The 18,959-nt window shown below is 35.6% G+C and overlaps 1 protein-coding gene across 9 annotated transcripts in view; it reads left to right on the top strand.

Moving 5' to 3' along the window:
* The window catches only part of PPP1R12A (protein phosphatase 1 regulatory subunit 12A), a 136,737-nt gene that overhangs the window by 102,187 nt on the left and 15,591 nt on the right, over positions 1-18,959 (top strand). For 7 of the 9 annotated variants that reach the window (XM_068402476.1, XM_068402471.1, XM_068402478.1 and 4 more), the window contains 8 exons: positions 1,870-2,031; positions 2,486-2,662; positions 6,353-6,443; positions 8,326-8,523; positions 8,701-8,869; positions 11,987-12,105; positions 12,808-12,873; positions 17,926-17,942. In XM_068402476.1, the coding sequence (XP_068258577.1) occupies positions 1,870-2,031; positions 2,486-2,662; positions 6,353-6,443; positions 8,326-8,523; positions 8,701-8,869; positions 11,987-12,105; positions 12,808-12,873; positions 17,926-17,942 (999 nt within the window). The remainder of the gene's footprint in view (positions 1-1,869; positions 2,032-2,485; positions 2,663-6,352; positions 6,444-8,325; positions 8,524-8,700; positions 8,870-11,986; positions 12,106-12,807; positions 12,874-17,925; positions 17,943-18,959) is intronic. The other 2 variants (XM_068402470.1, XM_068402477.1) reach the window with 2 other exon arrangements.

Here is an 18,959-nt window from a genome sequence, read left to right as displayed (position 1 = left end):
GGACAGTTTAAAATTGAATGGTGACGTGTTGAAATGTTGCTCATAATAATTGCAAAGTATGTACTTATGCTGAGGCAATGCTTGTGCTGATTTTAAAGCTATGCCGTTTTACTAGCTTAGAGTGTTGCAGCAACTGCTATATAATTAAAATTATATGCTTCCTTTTTCCTATTGTTTATTTCAGTTTGAGGTTCATTTGGATCTTTCCAGATTAGTTCAGTAGCCAAAGACAACTATTTTAAATATTGGAATAGAAACAACTCTGCTTGGTCTCTGAAAAGAAAAGGGGAAAAGTACTGTCTCAAAGTTTGGTTTTGCATGACAGTATCAGAGGTCTTGGGCTGCTCTCCATAATGGTAGATTATAACCACACCTGCCTTGAGTATCAGCATCATAGAATGCATACATAAAGCTAACTTGAATGCAAAGTAAGTGCTGATTAATATGAAAATAATTTTCAGGTGCGCGTGGTTCCTATCTTGCAGGATTTTCTCAGAAGGAATTGTATCCTGCAAATATATACATGATTAACTTTACTCCATTTTGTAGTTTCAATGTAGCTATGTGAGTAAAGTTCTTCATTGGACTTAGTGAAGCAATAACTATCTAAAATAAACATGAAAAGAAAAGGTGGTCATTCAGGTAGCTAAGCTGCATATTGATACGTGCTGATGATGTCCATGATGATGAGTACTTTTTTTTTTGTCTTGATTGATGTTGTCAGTGGCATGTAATCAGGCTGTTTACTACAGCGTAATACGTCTTACATCTTAGCTAACCTCCTGCCTGAAAAAGAAAACTCAATTTTCCTAACTTTAGGTTTAGGAAAGATGTTGCACAGGTTTCCTGTTCTGGATGGAAAATATCAACAGTTGATATTTGAGAACAATCTTTGCATGTTAGCTTTTATCAATATTTATGCTTCAGTCTTCAAACAAAATGTACTCATGGCTTTTAAATTGCATGTGGTGCTTTAATGGTGTCGTTCCTTAGTTGTTCTTGTATAATTATTTCTTCGTCATTTTAGAATTGATAGTAATAGAAAAAATGATCAATTGCAGAATGACAAAGAAGCATCTTTCCTTAAATCTTTTGCAGTTAGTAATATGATGCTCTGTCTGTCCTAACTGTGGTTTCTGAGGTTTGGTCATGGGCAAGCATCCTGACTTGGTAATGCAAAATTTGTTCAGCCAGAACCAATGAATGAAAATGTGGAAACCACTGGATTTTCTTTACAACTTGAAGAGCAAGGGAAAAGCCTGAGTGGGAGGTTAATATTTCTTGAAATTATTAAATTAAAAAAAAACAAAAAACAAAAACAAAACAAAACAAAAAAACAACAAAAAAAAAAACAAAAAAAAACAAAAAAAACCACAAAAAAACCAAACAAACAGCAGTAGATTTAATTAATTGAAAATTATAAGAGGAGTGATATTGATGACATTTTCTTTTCTGACAAGCTGTGGAGTAAAATTGTGCATTTTCTCAGGTATCCAGGCACTCATTTTTAACAGCAGTTTAAAAATGGGACATTGAGGGCCCTATATGAATCGTTCAGTAGATGCGATTAACAGTGTCATACATCAACCAGTGAGATGCCATTCTTTATCTCTTCTTTCTGTGGAGAAATGGTTGGAACTAAGGGACACTGCTGCTGCCCTCTGAAGTCATAAATTGAAAGTCCTAGTCAAGGAAATAGTGAATAGAATGGCTTTTGAAGACGCTTTTTTTACCCCAGAAGTTTCCAAGACTCACCTGAGACACAGAATACACGGGCAGGAATTTAATGGATCATTCACAGCTTTGTGATATTTTAATAAGCAAAGATAAGTAATATAAATGCACCCATTGTACATGTCTCTCCTTCAGTGGCTCCTTTGGTAGAAGACAGGATGATTTGATTAGTTCTAATGTTCCAAGTACTGCATCAACAGTTACCTCTTCTGCTGGTCTTCAGAAAACACTGCCTGCCAGCACAAACACTACTACAAAGAGTACAACGGGTTCTACTTCAGCAGGTGTACAAAGCAGGTAATGGCACCAGCACACTTCTTTTTTCCTTTTTTTTTTTTTTTTTTTTGTCAGGTCTACTGTGTGCTTATGTATGTGCATGCGTTCTTGTTTAGTAGATCCTGGGGCTCTGGATTTTTTCACTTTCTTGTTAAATTCGGTTTAATTTTGTATAATTTGGCTCAAAAATTGGGAATGGCTTTCTGCTGTAAAGTGATAGCCATGTTGGTATAAAAGAATAAATCCAATGTTAGAAGGGTGTGAAGAATAAAAGTTCAGTTATTGTGAACTGCTCAATTCTTAATTTATTCAATTTAATAGCTCAAGTTGAGCTCTCATAGTAGAGACATTTCTCAGTTTGCTTTTAAAAAAATCCATCCCTCAATTTACATGTTATTAGTTGTTTAGTAAAGTGCTTTCATTGTTTAGCTGTTTCCTTTTCTCTTTTTTTGTGTTGCTGCTTGTTATGCTGTAGTACCTCAAATCGTTTGTGGGCTGAGGATAGTACTGAGAAAGAAAAGGACAGTGTTCCTACAGCAGTGACCGTTCCTGTTGCACCATCTGTTGTAAATGCTACAGCCACTACCACAGCCATGACTACAGCTACTTCTGGCACTGTGTCCTCAACGTCAGAGGTCAGGGAGAGACGGAGGTGTGTAAAGGTCCTAAGAGTAATGTTGCTCTTCTACAAAAGTTATATTTTTTTCTTATTTAAAGCAATGTTTTGGTTACCACAAATTTGGATAGTACAGTATGTAAAGCAGTGTTGTTTGCTTGCTGCGTATTGAAACAACTAGCAATGTGCCTCGGTTAATCTAAGAGCTTAGTACTGGTAGAGACCATTCATGAAATTTAAACTTCGATGTTGTGTATTTTTGGCTGGCCTTGGGTTCTCATTTGGTATGCAGTATTTTTGTATTTGTGTTTCTGTTAATAGATTAAATGAGCCCTCTTAAAAATACCCATAATGAAACTGCAAAAGTGCGTAATTAAAAATAAGAAAATCAATAATTAATTACTTACTACAAGTGCACTGCTGCTGATTGAGTACTGTGCCACTGGCAGTATGCTAGTAAGTCACAATGAAGCATTTTTTCAGTCATTTTGTATTCCTGGCACTACTGAGAAGAGAGTATTGAACCCAACACATTCTGTTTATTTCATTGCATCATTTAGGGTCTCTTCTATTTGAAACGTAATACACAGTTGTAAATGCAATGGTTTAAGAGCTATTTAGTATGAAGAATGAGTAGCAATCTGACGTAAATCTTATTTTAAGAATAAGGTGTTTTTTCTGTTATAGCTACATGGAGGATGCTTTGAGACTGGTGCATATTTGTTTCCATAAAGAGCTGTTACCTGCTATTTATGGAAGCAAAAATAAGTTTTCATGAGGTTGTTAATTCCTGTTAACTTTCCCTGGGTTGTTCTTCTTCTGGATATTTATAAATGTTTATCCTTTAACCCTTCTGCTGAAATGCAAGTTCAGATTTCTGTGTTGCTCCTGTAGTAGTTTTGAAATGTAACTCCTGTATCAGTGCCTGATGTGTGTATCTCTGTATGTTTACAGAGGCACTGAAGCTTGTTCGTTGTTACAGAAGAAACCTGGATTTTTTTGGTTCACTTAAGGCAGCAACAATGTTTAAATATTTCTCATAGCTTTAGGACTCTTTAGGATAGTCTCTTTTCCATAGTTTTCCATTCCTGCCCAAAGCTGAGGTGAAATAACTTCTATGAAATGGGCATTTATGTTTTTTCTTTCCCACTGTGATTCAGGAGTTGCCCACAGGTGCTTACAACCCATTTCAGTAACAACCATAGTCAGAACCTGCATTTTCTGTAGTGAAATTTGACTGAACCCAACAAAGCAAAAGCAAAACCAGTAAAATGCATTTTTTTTTTCAAAAGTAGTTGCAATTTTAAACTGCAAAAGCTATTTCAGTCTCACATGAGCTAGAAAAGCAAGGAAATTTAGAATTAAGGCTTTTGCTGTCTCGTTTGCTATCACTAGTGTGTGTGTACTAATGCGCATATACTACATATGTTTTAGATACCTGCAGTTGGCCTGAAATTCCTTGCTTTTATCTGACTCTAGGCTGATCGTGTAATATACTCTTGCAGATGCATTCTTGATGGCATATTAAGATATCCATTAAGTCTTAGAAATCAGCAAAACTGGAATGTTTACTGCGTGCATGTGAGAAGGTAGTGCTCTAACTATCAGCACATGCGTATCTATCTGTATATATACAGATACATATATATATGTGCGTGTGTGTATCTATATATGTTTATATGCACATGGAAAACTTGCCTGTGTATGAAATATTATACGCTAAATATTTTCTTAAGAAAAGCAGTTTGTTTATCCATATTTATAGATGGAAAGTGCGTATTTAGAAAGTATGTTTGAAATAGTTTTTCAAAGAATATTTGAAAAGTAAACACTTTATAAACTACTTCTGGTAATGAAGCATGTAATGGTCCATCCTTTTGGGAGTAGCTGAAGAAGCTATATTCTTTAGCCAATTTTTAGGATTGGTTTAGAGAAACAGGGAAGAGAACGGTAAACTTGAATCTTTAAACCTTTGTATCATGAACAATACTGCAGAGGTAACCTGTGAGGCATACACAGGGGATGTGAGGGAAGGGCACTTTCTGTAGCTGTAGTGTGCACCTGGCAAATTGAGAGTTTTCATTTTCCCTCAGTGAGGTTTAAAGTATTGCAGATTTATTGGAGGATAGGGGCGCATACACCAGTTACTAAAGAGCAAGTTATGTGGAGTAATTTGTAGCAATTTTCAAGCCCTAAAGATTACAGCTGCTCTGCAATCAAAGCCACCTAGGTAGGTAGTATTTCAGGTCATGTCAGCTAAACCAGCTACCAGGCACCCTTTCCCTATTACAGATGGGGCCTAGGGCTCTAGGAAAATGGAGAGTCTATCAAAAATGCTATTCGCAAGAGAATAGGATAGGGAATTCAAATTAATATAGTTTTGTGGTTTTTGTACAATGGTAAGATAGGGGATATTTCTACGTTTGTAAATATAACAGCTAATTATAAATATTTTCCTCTATTTTGGGGGTAATTTGTTTAATAGAGATAGAACATGGGTGGTAAGCCATAGTCCGGGTAACTGAAGTTTATTTTTAAAACTTAGAATTTTTTTATCACTGTTTTTAGTGTGTGCTAGACTGACAAACATATAATTAGGTGACCAAAGAGTGCTCTTTCCATAGGTCAGTGATTTAAGTGTTAATAGGTAATGGCTTCTCAAACATAAAATATTTGAATCATTAGCCAATTGTTCTTAACTAATTAAATTTTTTAAATATAGATGATCAGAAAATATTATGGAATCTGACTCTACTCTTTTTAATGTAACTAATTTTATGATCTAAAGAAACTCAGAGAGGTTTTGTGTTTTAAGCAACATTTTAGCAACCTTCTGATTTTGTTTTTTCAAATTTTTCTAGTTTTTAGCTAATTAAGGATTTTTTTAAAATGTTAAATTATAACAGTATTCCCAGAATATTCTGAAAGTCAACAAATGCATTAAAAACTTCACGTTCTTTAATGATGGTTTTACATACGTACATACATCTATATATAACATACATACAAATATATATGTTTATGCAGGTATATGTGTCTCTCTATACTTTTTTTACCCCAGTTGCCTGGGTTGGAGAATTTCTTTAAAGAGTCCAGACCTTGTGTGTCTACTCTAGTAGCCTTCTGGCTTTGATTATGGATTTTTATGGGTTTCATGAGGATTTATTTTTAAGCACAGTTTTTTCAAAGGGAGTTGGATTACTCAAAGCATAGATGATTCATGTGAAAATATGGTAACCACCTCCTCAAGAATTTTTAATCTCTGGTGCAATAGATGATATAATTAGGTTTTCTGCATTAGCAGTACATTTAGCATTTTCTAAAAGCCTGTAAGTTACGTTAAAAGTTAATACACACGCACGCACACGTGTTTTGTGTATAAATGTGTAACTGGCTGAGTCTTTGAGTTCTGCTACCCCTATGTTAGTAGACTAGTGAAATACTGAAAAAGCTTCAGTTGTATTTAGAGAAAATGGTAAAAACAAATCTAAATTAAGTAGGAAAACACTGTGAATTTTACTTGAGTCGTAAGGCTGCTGTCTCAATGAATAGATCATTATGATACAGATGAAATGTCCAAAAGGTAATCCGTCTCATATAGTTAAAGATTTTCTTCTAACTGCTTTGGTTTTCAGTCATATCGTGTTGTGGGGTTTTTTTCTGACAATTTAATGCATTTGTACAAAAATTATCATTTGCTAATTTTGTTCGTAATTAACTCTATAGATCATACCTCACTCCAGTGCGGGATGAAGAGTCAGAGTCCCAAAGAAAAGCTAGATCCAGGCAAGCCAGACAGTCTAGAAGATCTACGCAGGTATAGTTTTATTACAGCTTCTACAATTACGGAAACATGCCCATGTAGCTCCCTGAGTACTGTGACATTTTAATTTCCCAGTAAAGCTCCAAATAAACTGATGGGTCTTCCTGGTATAAAACAACTTGTACCAGATGAAATAAAGCCTATTTTTTTCCCTTTCTTCCCTGAAAGCTTTAGGACCCTTCATTGTGTACTGAAAATTGCTTTTTCTAATCACTGAAGAGTGACTTAATACAAATTTGAAAGCATAGGCTCCTCCACTGAAAGGAAGTTTTTGATTGTATTATGGTAAAATGGCTTACTCAAGTACTTGTATCTGATGTTATGTAGATGTTTAAATCCAAGACTTTGAATTTGTCAAGAACTAACAGGTATGCGCTTCTGGCTGAAGACTTCATACTTGAGAAGCAGGCATAGCGTACTGTATTTACTTACACTTCTAAGTCTTTTTTCTGTGCGTGGACTGTTGAAGATAATGTGATTGACCTGACCAGCATACGGATAGCTGATAAGATCCATGGCATAGAACAAAATATGTTCAACCTACTTTCTGTGGACACAGAAGAGTACTAAGGAAGAGGTTTTTGTTGCTTGTTGATAATCTAGAATCTAACTGTGTGTCTCCTTTCAGCGTTTCTCTCTCTTAGTTTACATACTAATATATTTGGTGGTTCTTCCCAATTTCTATCAGAACTATCTTGTACTGAACTGCAACCAGTGCAATCCTAACATAGAGAAGGATGTGACAGTAGCAAAATAGATTATCTCTAAACAGTACTTGAGTGCTCTTTGGGCAGTGGAGCAATTACCAACCACTATCCTCTGGAGTGTGTCTACCCATCTCTTCTTGTCTCTGCTGACAAACAGCATAATCAGCAAAATAGTCCCTGGATAAAACAGCACAAAGAAATACTCTAGCCATCGTCCTTATCTGCTTTAAGGCCGAGTCTGTATCTACATTGTTTATTGATGTTACTTTCAAATCTTTGCAGTTTTAAACCCCTCAAATATTTCTGGATACCTTTCCTGTTGAGAGATCCACACTGCTTGATACAACCTTATCTTACTGGAGTTCTTTTTTACCTCTTGATACTAATTCAGAGCCCTGAGAGATGGTCAAACCACAGGCCAACTATTGTTGAATCTTTACAGTGAAGAAGCTGCCAAGAATTACTGTATTAAAACATTATCAACACAAAAAGTGATTAAATAATTAACAAGCTGCAAAGTTGGCTTTGAAGATTAGGTTACGAAGTGTTTTGAGCAGTAAGATACATCAGCTGAAAAGTGCAGTAGAGAAAAGCTGTCTTGAAAAAATTGTTTGCTTTCTGAGCTTATTTCAAAACTAGTTTTTAGCCCCAGAGTAACAAGGAAATGAGAAATGAGTTGCAACTTTCTCTGGTGCTGTCAATGCAATTTTTTATGTGGTGTTGACCTAAAAACCCAGTTGCAGTGAGTGAAGTTGTAAAGTATCGTCGTTTCTGACAATTTGGTAAGTATTGTATTTTTAGGGTTCTTTCAAGAATATTTAGTATGCTTACAATGATATTGGAAGGATCTAGTGGGTTCTTAAATGATTTCTAGATAATTTTCTATGTGATCTGTATGTACTAGTTCAACTAAAAATTGTGTTGCTGGAGGATCTGTGGTAGATCACGGTACAGCAAACACTTGCCACTAATCCAAGAGGGATGTTTGGTTCCAAAATTTGAGAGAAAAGGTTATAGGTAAAATATATGTTAAAATTTATTTCTTAATAGATAGAATTAATTTTCTTAAGCTGAATTTTGTCTTTAAAATATTTATTTATATAATGTGATAATCTATATTAATATGAGTGATATATTGAAACGTTGTTTGCTGACTGCTCTTTTCACAGGGTGTAACACTGACAGATCTTCAAGAAGCTGAAAAAACTATAGGAAGAAGTCGTCCCATGCGAACCAGAGAACAGGAAAATGAAGAAAAAGAAAAAGAAGAGAAAGAAAAGCAAGACAAAGAAAAACAAGAAGAAAAGAAAGAATCTGAAACTAAAGATGATGATTATAGACAAAGATATTCCCGAACTGTTGAAGAGGTATTTTCATGATGGGTCTCTTTAGGTAGAGAAATTAAATGAATCTTAACTCCAACTATAATATTTTAATTTTGGTACTACTGTAAGAATTATTTAAGTATATAAATGTTTTAATATCCTGTGATTTATATTTGTTTAATCTTGGTAAATTAATTTTGACATTTTTCTGCTGAATAGCCTTATCATCGCTATAGACCAACTTCAACTTCAACTTCTTCATCATCCACCACTTCGCTCTCCACCTCCACTAGCTCTCTTTCAACTTCAAGTCAACTAAACAGACCAAACAGCCTTATAGGTATAACTTCTGCCTATTCTCGGAGTGGAGCAAAGGAAAGTGAGAGAGGTAGGAGTACTGTTTGTGAAGGAGGGTTTTTCTTTTTATTTTAGTTGTCAAAGGGCAGCTTGTGTTCCTAAAGATAGTTCAAAATGGGGTGCGGTATGTAAGACCACTAGGGATGTATCTTACTGTTATCTTCTGTAAGAAAATCCAAAACTTGCATATCGAGAGGAAAAAAGATTTTCTATACTTGGTGGTGTTTTGCAGCTGTTTAGAGTGTGAATCTGTGTTTTCCATTGGTGGGTCATAAAAACGTCAAGTATACTACTGTCAGAATCCGCATAATGCTTTCATTTCCTCTTTAACACAGCAACTATAATAAAATACCACATTTCAGAATTTAACTACTTGCAGGTATTGAGGAGGATTAATTTCCTTGATTAAGTAATTGCTAAATAACTGGGGTTTTGTTTCAGTCCTTTGACACTGAAGGATTGGAATGATGCTTTAATGCTTTAAGGACCTCTCAGTTTCATTAGCAGCTGAAAACAAAGGAAGGGTGATATTTTTAGTGGTAGTTCACAATATGTAATGAAACCATACTTCTAGATACTTAACTGGTTTATGTAATCTTAAACTGAGGATCAGATGTGTGATTGAGAGGTCAGGGAAAAGCTTTTCTTTGTTGTCAGTTTTTGCCCTCATTTCAAATATGAATCACCTGCTATAATTCTCAGAGATGTTGTGCATGATCAGTTGCTGGTCAGAGGAGGAGGCTGGTGACATACAGTGTGATCTCTTGTTCTCTCTCAGAGGCATGCCACAGTTGACTTGGGAGAAAGTCAATAGCGGGACAGAGTCCAGTTGGAGGTCTGTGTCTAGCGGAGTTCCGCAAGGGTCGGTTCTGGGACCAGTTCTATTCAATATATTCATTAATGACTTGGATGAGGGATTAGAGTGCGCTGTCAGCAAGTTCGCTGATGACACAAAACTGGGAGGAGTGGCTGATGTGCCGGAAGGCTGCGCAGCCATTCAGAGAGACCTGGACAGGCTGGAGAGTTGGGCGGGGAGAAATTTAATGAAATATAACAAGGGCAAGTGTAGAGTCCTGCATCTGGGCAAGAACAACCCCATGTACCAGTACAAGTTGGGGACAGAGCTGTTGGAGAGCAGCGTAGGGGAAAGGGACCTGGGGGTCCTAGTGGACAACAGGGTGACCATGAGCCAGCAGTGTGCCCTTGTGGCCAAGAAGGCCAATGGCATCGTGGGGTGTATTAGAAGGGGTGTGGTCAGCAGGTCGAGAGAGGTTCTCCTCCCCCTCTACTCTGCCCTGGTGAGGCCGCATCTGGAGTATTGTGTCCAGTTCTGGGCCCCTCAGTTCAAGAAGGACAGGGAACTGCTAGAGAGAGTCCAGCGCAGAGCCACAAAGATGATTAAGGGAGTGGAACATCTCCCTTATGAGGAGAGGCTGAGGGAGCTGGGTCTCTTTAGCTTAGAGAAGAGGAGACTGAGGGGTGACCTCATTAATGTTTATAAATATGTAAAGGGCAAGTGTCAAGAGGATGGAGCCAGGCTCTTCTCAGTGACATCCCTTGACAGGACAAGGGGCAATGGGTGCAAGCTGGAGCACAGGAGGTTCCACTTAAATTTGAGGAAAAACTTCTTTACTGTAAGGGTGACTGAACACTGGAACAGGCTGCCCAGAGAGGTTGTGGAGTCTCCTTCTCTGGAGACATTCAAAACCCGCCTGGACGCGTTCCTGTGTGATATGGTCTAGGCAATCCTGCTCCGGCAGGGGGATTGGACTAGATGATCTTTCGAGGTCCCTTCCAATCCCTAACATTCTGTGATTCTGTGATTCTGTGAAATACTTTAATTCAAGTTATTGACCAGAAACTTGAATAGGATTACTGATTGAAATTTATAAGTCTGTTATACGGAGGATCAGATTAAATGATCCATTGATCAAATCTCCATGAACTATATAGCAGTATTGCCACGTTCCCTGGACTGGTATTTTCTGAGGAGGTTTTTGGGGCTAAGCTTCAGGGATATGCTTTCTGATTTTTTTCCTTCTGTTCTAACATGAACTGAAATGTGGATTAAGATTCTTTGGTAATGCATGCTTACTCTAGGAAACTCTTTCTGCTGTTCTATGGAAAAGATTTTTATGGGTAAATATTAGCTACAGCAGGGTTTTTTTTCAAATTATGACTTTAGGAGGAGAAATACATTACCATCTGAAAGCCCAGAGGTAAAATCATCATTTATTTAATTAGGAAACGTATATGTTCACCATGAATATTTGTATTTCCTTCTTTTCTGTTTAATTCTTGCTTGACACTAAAATGCTTATTTGCCTCTGAAGACTAGTGATGGTAAAGTTAAGTGCTTCTGTCTCAACTCAAATCTGTGGTTTCTTTCTTTAATAAAAGAGGAGCAGACTGAATAGACTGCATGATAATAGGTAAATAAATTTGGTTTGGGCAGGCTTGTTTAATTTTTTTTTGGTACAAATTACTTGTAAACACAGGGGAACAAACACGATCCTGAGGTATTATGTTGGTTTTGAATTGCAGTTGCATTTCTTTTAAAGAAAAAGGAAATATGTGATATAGTATTAATCTAATCTAGGAGATCCCGTTTTATTCTTCCTTAGAGCAAAAATGGAGAGGACTGTCATGAACAGAAAGACTCTCTAAGGAGGACTTAAGAGACTTTTTAAAAGTTGTGGGTTTTTTTAATATCGAATTCTTGATGTAAGCAAAACAAAAGTTGTTTGATGAAGGATAGTGAAGAACTATCTTCTCTTATTTTGTACTTTTATGCACCTATGGACACAGATGTTTGAATTATTATGTGACAGTTTTGAAAATGAAATTTTAAGTCCAATTTGTAGTGTATTACTGTTACATTGAAACATTTTGTTTAGGTGGCTGAGATGGAATTAGTATTTTGCAGCTGCTGTTCAAGAATTGGAACAATATTTGCAGTATTTTAGAGCTATATTCTGAGGAATGTATATTACAGCAAACCCTGTATGTGGTAAGAAGCTCTTTAGAGAATTTATTTCAGGTAAAAAAATTAATTGTAAGCATTTTAAAGACTGAGAATTATTTTAGAAAATTTTCAGAAAATTAGATTGTGTCTCACTTAAATGAATAAGGAAGTTGTTATTAACAGAAGGAGGCAAAAAAGAGGAAGAAAAGGAAGAAGATAAGTCACAGCCTAAGTCTATAAGGGAAAGGCGGCGACCAAGAGAAAAACGACGATCAACGGGAGTTTCTTTTTGGACTCAAGATGTAAGTAAACTACTGCTACTGCTTGTTTGTAGCCTTAGCTTGTAGCAATATGGAATGTGTATAGTGTATTCTTAAAATAGAGAATAGTTTAGAGTAATACAGTATATAACTAATTGGTCTGGAAAAACTGATGCTTGTTCAAGTCATGTATTTTGTGTTTCTCTGTTTTGAAGCTTTCAGGAGCAAAATCAAAATTAAATCTAAGTTATGTTGATAATGCTAAAAAGAATTCTAAAATACCATAATAAACACAACTTAATAGGAATTAATCATAATCTAAGGAAAAAATAATCATTGAACAATTCTTTCTATTGCATGCATACCAAAGCTGTAAGAATGAGACTCATTATCTGGCACGTTAGAAGTAGCCACGTACTTACAACTGAAAGAACTGCTGTCAGAATAGAAGAGTTATAGTTGGATGTTTGAGATGTTTCCCTTTCCCTTTTCTTTGTCATGGGATCAGTATGTAATTTTGTAAAAGCCACATTTTCATGTGCCAATTGGAACGTTCTGTTTCCCCTCCTTTTGGTACTGAAAACGTACTTTGAGAATTTTCATCATATATCCCATATATGCTCTATACATTTTAGGTAGAATTCTGCTGCTCTTAGATTTTCATATTAAAAGTGTAGAATGCCTTAAAATCTTAGTAAGCTTTCAACAGTTTAATTATTTTTCCTCTCCCACCTCTTTCACCAGAGTGATGAAAATGAACAGGAACACCAGTCTGATTCAGAAGAAGGAACAAATAAGAAAGAAACTCAGGTAATTTAAAAAAGATAATTAATATATTCACTTTCTAACAGATACATTTTGATCGTAAAATTGCTGTTGCAGTTGGATTCAATCAGAAGAGTACATATGGTAGTGTTCTTACGAGTGCTTTCTGATTCATAATTTGTGGCTATGGTTCAGTGCCATTTCGTTTGCAGGCTTTAATAACAATTTTTAACATACTAACAATGGCTAAAACTGATGTTTAAAATTAAACCCAATGCTGTCAATAATGTAATTAACAAATAATATGAGAAGTTAATATAACGAAGCATAGAAAGTTGAAGAGCGCAATGTACCTGATTTCTCTATTGAAGAAAGTGGATTTCTGAACATCCTAATTCAGTATTATTAGTCTTGTTAAAAAGTCAGTGGAAAACAGTATAATAGGCTTGATTTGATGCAAAAAGTCCTTGTAAACTGAATGGTGTGTGACAGTAGGATGAAGAGGGGTTTAAAAGGAAGTAGTGACTTAAGCTGTACTATACAGTGGTATAGCAGAATGTATACCTTTTGATCTAAACCCTGGAGTAACACACTACAGCATCAGGTTCGTTACTGAGGGATAAAACTCAAGTGAAGTTTTTCTCCTTTTTGTAAAAGCTTCCGTTACACATTCCTTAAATACGTCAGTTAAGAGATTCATTCCATGCTGTTTTGGTTTGCTGTATTTTTCATTTCCGTGTCACATAACATAAATGCATAGTCCTGTTTCCTTTCCTCCCACTAGTACATATAGTTATCCTTAGATCTGTAATTACTCCATATTCTGTTCTGTAGAAATTCATTTTGGTAGAAAGTGCATGTGGTGCTTCTGATAGAATTAGACTCATATAAAGCTACAGTGAAATAGTGGTAAATCAGGCCCAAAATTATGAATATGATCTATGATTAAAAGGGTGGGTGTGTTGGGGTGGGATGGTGGAGAAGTGTAGAACTGGCTGCCTAATCATGGCTTGACTTAGGAGTCAAAACATTCTCCTAGCCTGTATACTTCATACAGAAGACTTTGGCAGTTTGATTTCATTATAAATCAATGTAATAACAGATTTGAGTTCATGGAGAGCTCTGAAATAAATCAAATGTGTGAAACAAGTTCACTGTCACCTGGCTACATAAATTGATTTTGCTTTGTTGATATAAGCTCTTTTGTCACATCAGCTGCAGGAAATATGAAAACAGTGAAAGTGAGTTGAACATCAAAATAAGTATTTCATGTGTTTTTAAGTTTTCTTTTCAAATTTTGTCAAACCTAGTACAGAATTTCCAGTATAGTATCAAAATTGTGGAAAATGTCCTAGCCTTGTAATTATTATAATCCTGAGATATCTTAAAATTTATATATTATAATTTCATTGTTTTCATATTAAGATTGTTTTTTCCTTTGCACACAAACAGTTTATCAGAGATTTAAAACATCATGTAGATTTCAAGTAACTCCCTCTCCTTGATGAACAACTGTTTTGCGTATTTTTTAAATGCCTAAAGAAACTGCACTTTCCTTTTTGCAGTTGCTAAATCTACTTTCGCTTTGACAGAAATCTTGCATACTTTGCTTTGTTGTAGAAATCCATCATTACTTGCTTATAAATCCTTTTCAGTTCTAGGAAGAGAAGAGGAAAGAGATATGAATAAACTAGAATTATAATGAAAGACATTCAGAAAATATTTATGCTTTTTCAGTTGTGTTGATTATTTAATGTACTGCTATTCAGAAGACAGAAACTTTGGAAATACTGAAATTCTCTGTTACTCCCTTATGTGGTGCTGCTGTTGGCTTTTTTGCTTGGTGAAGCTGCAGGCCAGAGGTAGAAGATGGTAACTATAAACTTCCAAGGGCTTTGGCGGTAACTCAAAAATTTAAACTAAAGGGAGGAGGACAAGAACAAGCCTTGCACATGGGTTCATGCTACAAAGAAAATTAAAAGGACCTTAGACAAAATAATTTCTGGTCTGAAATCTTTAAGAAAACAGAAAAATTATTATCTTACTCACCTCAGAGGTCTTTGAAAGAACTATAAGATTCCAGTTTGTGCTTTCTTGTTCTTTAGAACTGTCTTTTAACTTCTTAGCTGATCATTTGTCCATAAAGGAGAGCTATTAAAGAGAAGTCAGACTTTGCTAAGCACTTTGACAGTTGGAGGTTGTTCTAATGAAATTTTGTTTAGGCTTTTTAGTGTTAAGAGCTGAGAGTGTCTTCCATTTGCACAAAAAAGGCCGTGTTACTTAAAGGAGATTGGTGTTCCTGCAGAAGGATAATCTTAGAACTAAGTTGTAGGAGAGCACTTTAAAAATAAGGAAGTCAGAACTTTGGCAACTGAGAGATTCTAAGTGAAAAAGGGTTTCTGTGAAGCCTGTTTTTCAGCTTGATGTATTAAAAAAAAAAAGAATTTGAATAAGTACTACAATTGTGATTAGGTTATAATTAAATGGACTGAATTTTTGTTTGCCAGAGATAAGATATGTGACTTCTGAAAGGTGAAAGCTAGCAGTATTAGGATAATAAATGTCATTAGGTCTTCTAATTCTGTGGGAATAAACATGAGAAACTGGCATTAATAGTGTTGATTAAATGCTGTACTCAAATTTTGTTTCTTGGTTTCACTGCTGTGGCAGTTTTACAGAAATGCTGATTTATAACAGTACAGCAAATTCCACCTGACATTGATATTTTATTTCCATTACCAGTAATTATCCTAACCTCAATAAAATGTAATGTGCCTGTCTAGAAGCTTAATGTACATTTTCAAATACACAGTTTCTTTTGGGGCACCCTTATGGTCCGTATAGGCTGATGGTACAGGATTAGAAGTAAGTGTTATTTCAGGTTGCGTAGCTAAAGATACGTATGTCTTAATTTTTCGTTACTGCTTGTGTAGCCAGTGTAACTGTGGCTGCTCAGTTCTGTAACTGTATGAAGAACATCTGTCTCGTGATTTGGATGCACGGGGATATCTGTGTTGGCATCATTTCTCCTCAGGCTTTAATGCAAAGTGTGTAGACTTAACACCTTTTCACATTTTTTTTTTTGTCAAATGTCAAAAATTGTGAATGAGCTGAACTGACAGAAATTGAAGGGGAAAATAAAGAAAGAAAACTGCTAAGACTGTGCTAAAAAAAAAAAACAACCCCAAAAGTGTTTTGTGAAAAGTGAGGGGAACAAGAAGAGGCATGTGCTTGAGAAATGTGCTGCTCTTACAGTGAGGTGTGGAGGCTGGATGGTGCTTGAGCAGCAGGAAGAGGGCATCACAGCTTTCAGGGAATGGAAACTGCTGATGTACAGTTTTCTGAAGATTACGGAGTCCTTGTCCGGCTTCTCAGGGTCCCAGCCTCAGCCAGGAGAATGGGAATGCATCTGTATTTTCCTGCCTCTAGTAATTAGTGCTCTCTTACTTCACCAGTTCATGTTGTTCCCCTGTGTAGCTGGAAAATTTTGTTTCTAAAATGAACTGTGTGTGACTTAATAACTTGCCTTTCCATTCAGGAAACTATAGTGCAGCAGGGGAATGGAGATCTGGGAGGTTGTCACATTCCCATGGCACCATGGGGAGTCCACTAGAAGCAAAGAAAAATGACCTTTAAAAAGCATATTTGTTAAGAAATAACGTAGGAATGGTTTACTTCCTTGTAGTGGCTGTCCTATATTGTAGGTAAAGGTTAAAAGGACCAGCTTAGCATTTTTCTGTATACAACATTCCTTCAAGGTAAAAAGAGAAAACCTAAAGTCTTTATGGACAAATCTTCCTCTGTTTTGTTGAGGTAAGAAGGAAGCAGTGGAAAAGGGATTTTTGTACATCGTTGATTACATGATGGAATTCTCTAATCTCACACTGATCTTACTTAAACATACAATAATGCAAGATAAGACTCATACTTACATGGAAGTTAATCTTGTTATGGCTGGTAGCTTAAAAACTATCCATGTATAGGTGTGTGCCACCCAACTGTGACATTTTCTACAAAATCTCTTGAGTTCTCAGCATTATTCATGGTCTTAGAAAATAACAATGTTTTATTAGGAGTGGTTAGGCTAGAGCACGTACTTTTGATAACCTATGCGTAGTACCTGCACTTCAAGATGTCAAAGGGGAAATTGAGTCTATTGTGCAGAATGTTGCTATTTTCTTTTATGCAAGTTGAAAAAATACAGTTTCCTTCTAAAGAAAGGAAACCAAACAAACCACATCACCCCCCAAAAAACCCATCCATGAGGAAGGCTTCAGCAACTGCTAGGTGAATAATGTTGGAGGATGTCCAGGTGATGATACATCAGTAGAGTTTCTTGACTGAAATGTCTTCACTCAAGATTGTTATTATAATTGGAATAAATGATGAATCTGTATTGACCACCCAGAGGAGAAAAAGGTTTGTACAACTGATGTAATGCTTAGAGGGCACTCCCTCACTCTTAAGTCATCACTTCTAATTAAATTTCGCTTGTCAAGTAAAGTGAGTGAACTTTGTGCCTGGAATGAATGAAAGTAATAAAAAAAAAGAAATTATGTCACTTAAATTAAGTATAATAAGTACTTCCTTGTGTTGTTGGTATAGTAGCTTGTTTCCCATCGACCTATGTTGAAATTATGATCTTGTACCTTATTTTATATTATTATTTTGAGCTGAAGTCATTATTATGTTGACCTTTCAAAACATTATTGCTAATATTAGAGAAGAGGAAGGAGGAACAGGGAATTCAGGAAGCACAGTTCTGATGCCTTTGATAACAGGCAGGCAAATTGCAGAACGCACCGACTGCTGAAATGACTCCAATGTTTAGGACAGTCCAAACTTTTAGAGTGTAATGTTAATATGCTTGTAAATCATATTTTGGCAGGCACATTCTAGAACATATTTCTTTTCTGTTCCAGACATAACAAAATCGAAGCTTGACAATGTTTAGATACTGTTGGATACTGTTGGATAGGGTGTGCCTTTAGCATAACTGTTTAGCTATACTTGTTCACAGATTGCTATATATTTTATTTAATGAAATTATTGACTTGATCTATTCTTTTTCTCTCCTTTTACCTCTCCCCACCTCAGAGTGATAGCCTTTCAAGGTATGTGCAATTTAAACAAATGAATTTAAAATTGTTATACTTTTTACATAGTCTCATTTTAAGTTCTTTATGTACAAATTCAGCTTAACCTCAGTAGTCAGCTGGATTGAGCTTTAAAAGGCATTAATGATATTTAACATTTGTATGAAATATGGTTGTAAAGCTACAGTACTGAATATTTTTTTCCATGTGTGGGTGGGTTACTCCATTCTGGGGAATGTATTGGACTCTGTGTTTGTAGTGCACTGAAGGCAGGCTGGGCATTTTGTAGAACATAGTGAATACAGTACCCTTGCCTACAAATTTTTCAGTATGAAGTCAGCTTTTACAAAGAAGACAAGAGGTTCTTGTTGCCCCTCTTTTAGAATACCCTACTGAAAATTTTCTAAGGAATCTCAAGAAAAGCACTAGAGCCTCTGAAAATCAGATTTCCTTAAGATTTGTTAAAAAAGAAATGCAGAAGTATCAATCATTCTTTAAAAAAAAAGTTTTCATTTGTTTTTAGACCTGTAGAATTAATTACTGGATTTTATTATGTTCTGTCTGTGCTGAAAATCTGTTAATAGAACTACTACAGCACGTGATCAGTGAAGAGTAAGCAGTGTGAAATTATTCTAAACTTTATTAATACTCGTTATAATTTAGTGATTAATAGGATAAAGACTTCACTGAAGATTTGTTTCATAAACTGCTTATGTTGATATGCTGGAATTCACAACAAGTGGTCTTAATCTCCTTGGTTTCTCTAAAAAAACTTGGAGAATTCATCTAGGCCAATATTTTAGAGATTACTTTTTAAAAACCCTTCAATTAAAGTAATAAATTTTTTTTAAAATAGGTCTTCTTTATAAATAGAGAAGAATTAAATTATCTATCCTAATATAAAGTCCTTTAAGACATGTAAATATTTGCTTGAATTAAATATTTTAATTTAATTTAAAAGATTTCTCTGCATACAGTGCAGGCACTTACTTGGCAGACTGAGCAATTTGAAAACATCTTCACACAGAGAATCTT

The sequence above is a fragment of the Nyctibius grandis genome, chromosome 5 (genome assembly GCF_013368605.1).
Source record: "Nyctibius grandis isolate bNycGra1 chromosome 5, bNycGra1.pri, whole genome shotgun sequence".
NCBI classification, from domain to species: Eukaryota; Metazoa; Chordata; class Aves; order Nyctibiiformes; family Nyctibiidae; genus Nyctibius; species Nyctibius grandis.
The sequence above is the reverse complement of the archived record's forward strand: the minus strand, read 5'-3'. Positions and strand labels throughout refer to the sequence as shown.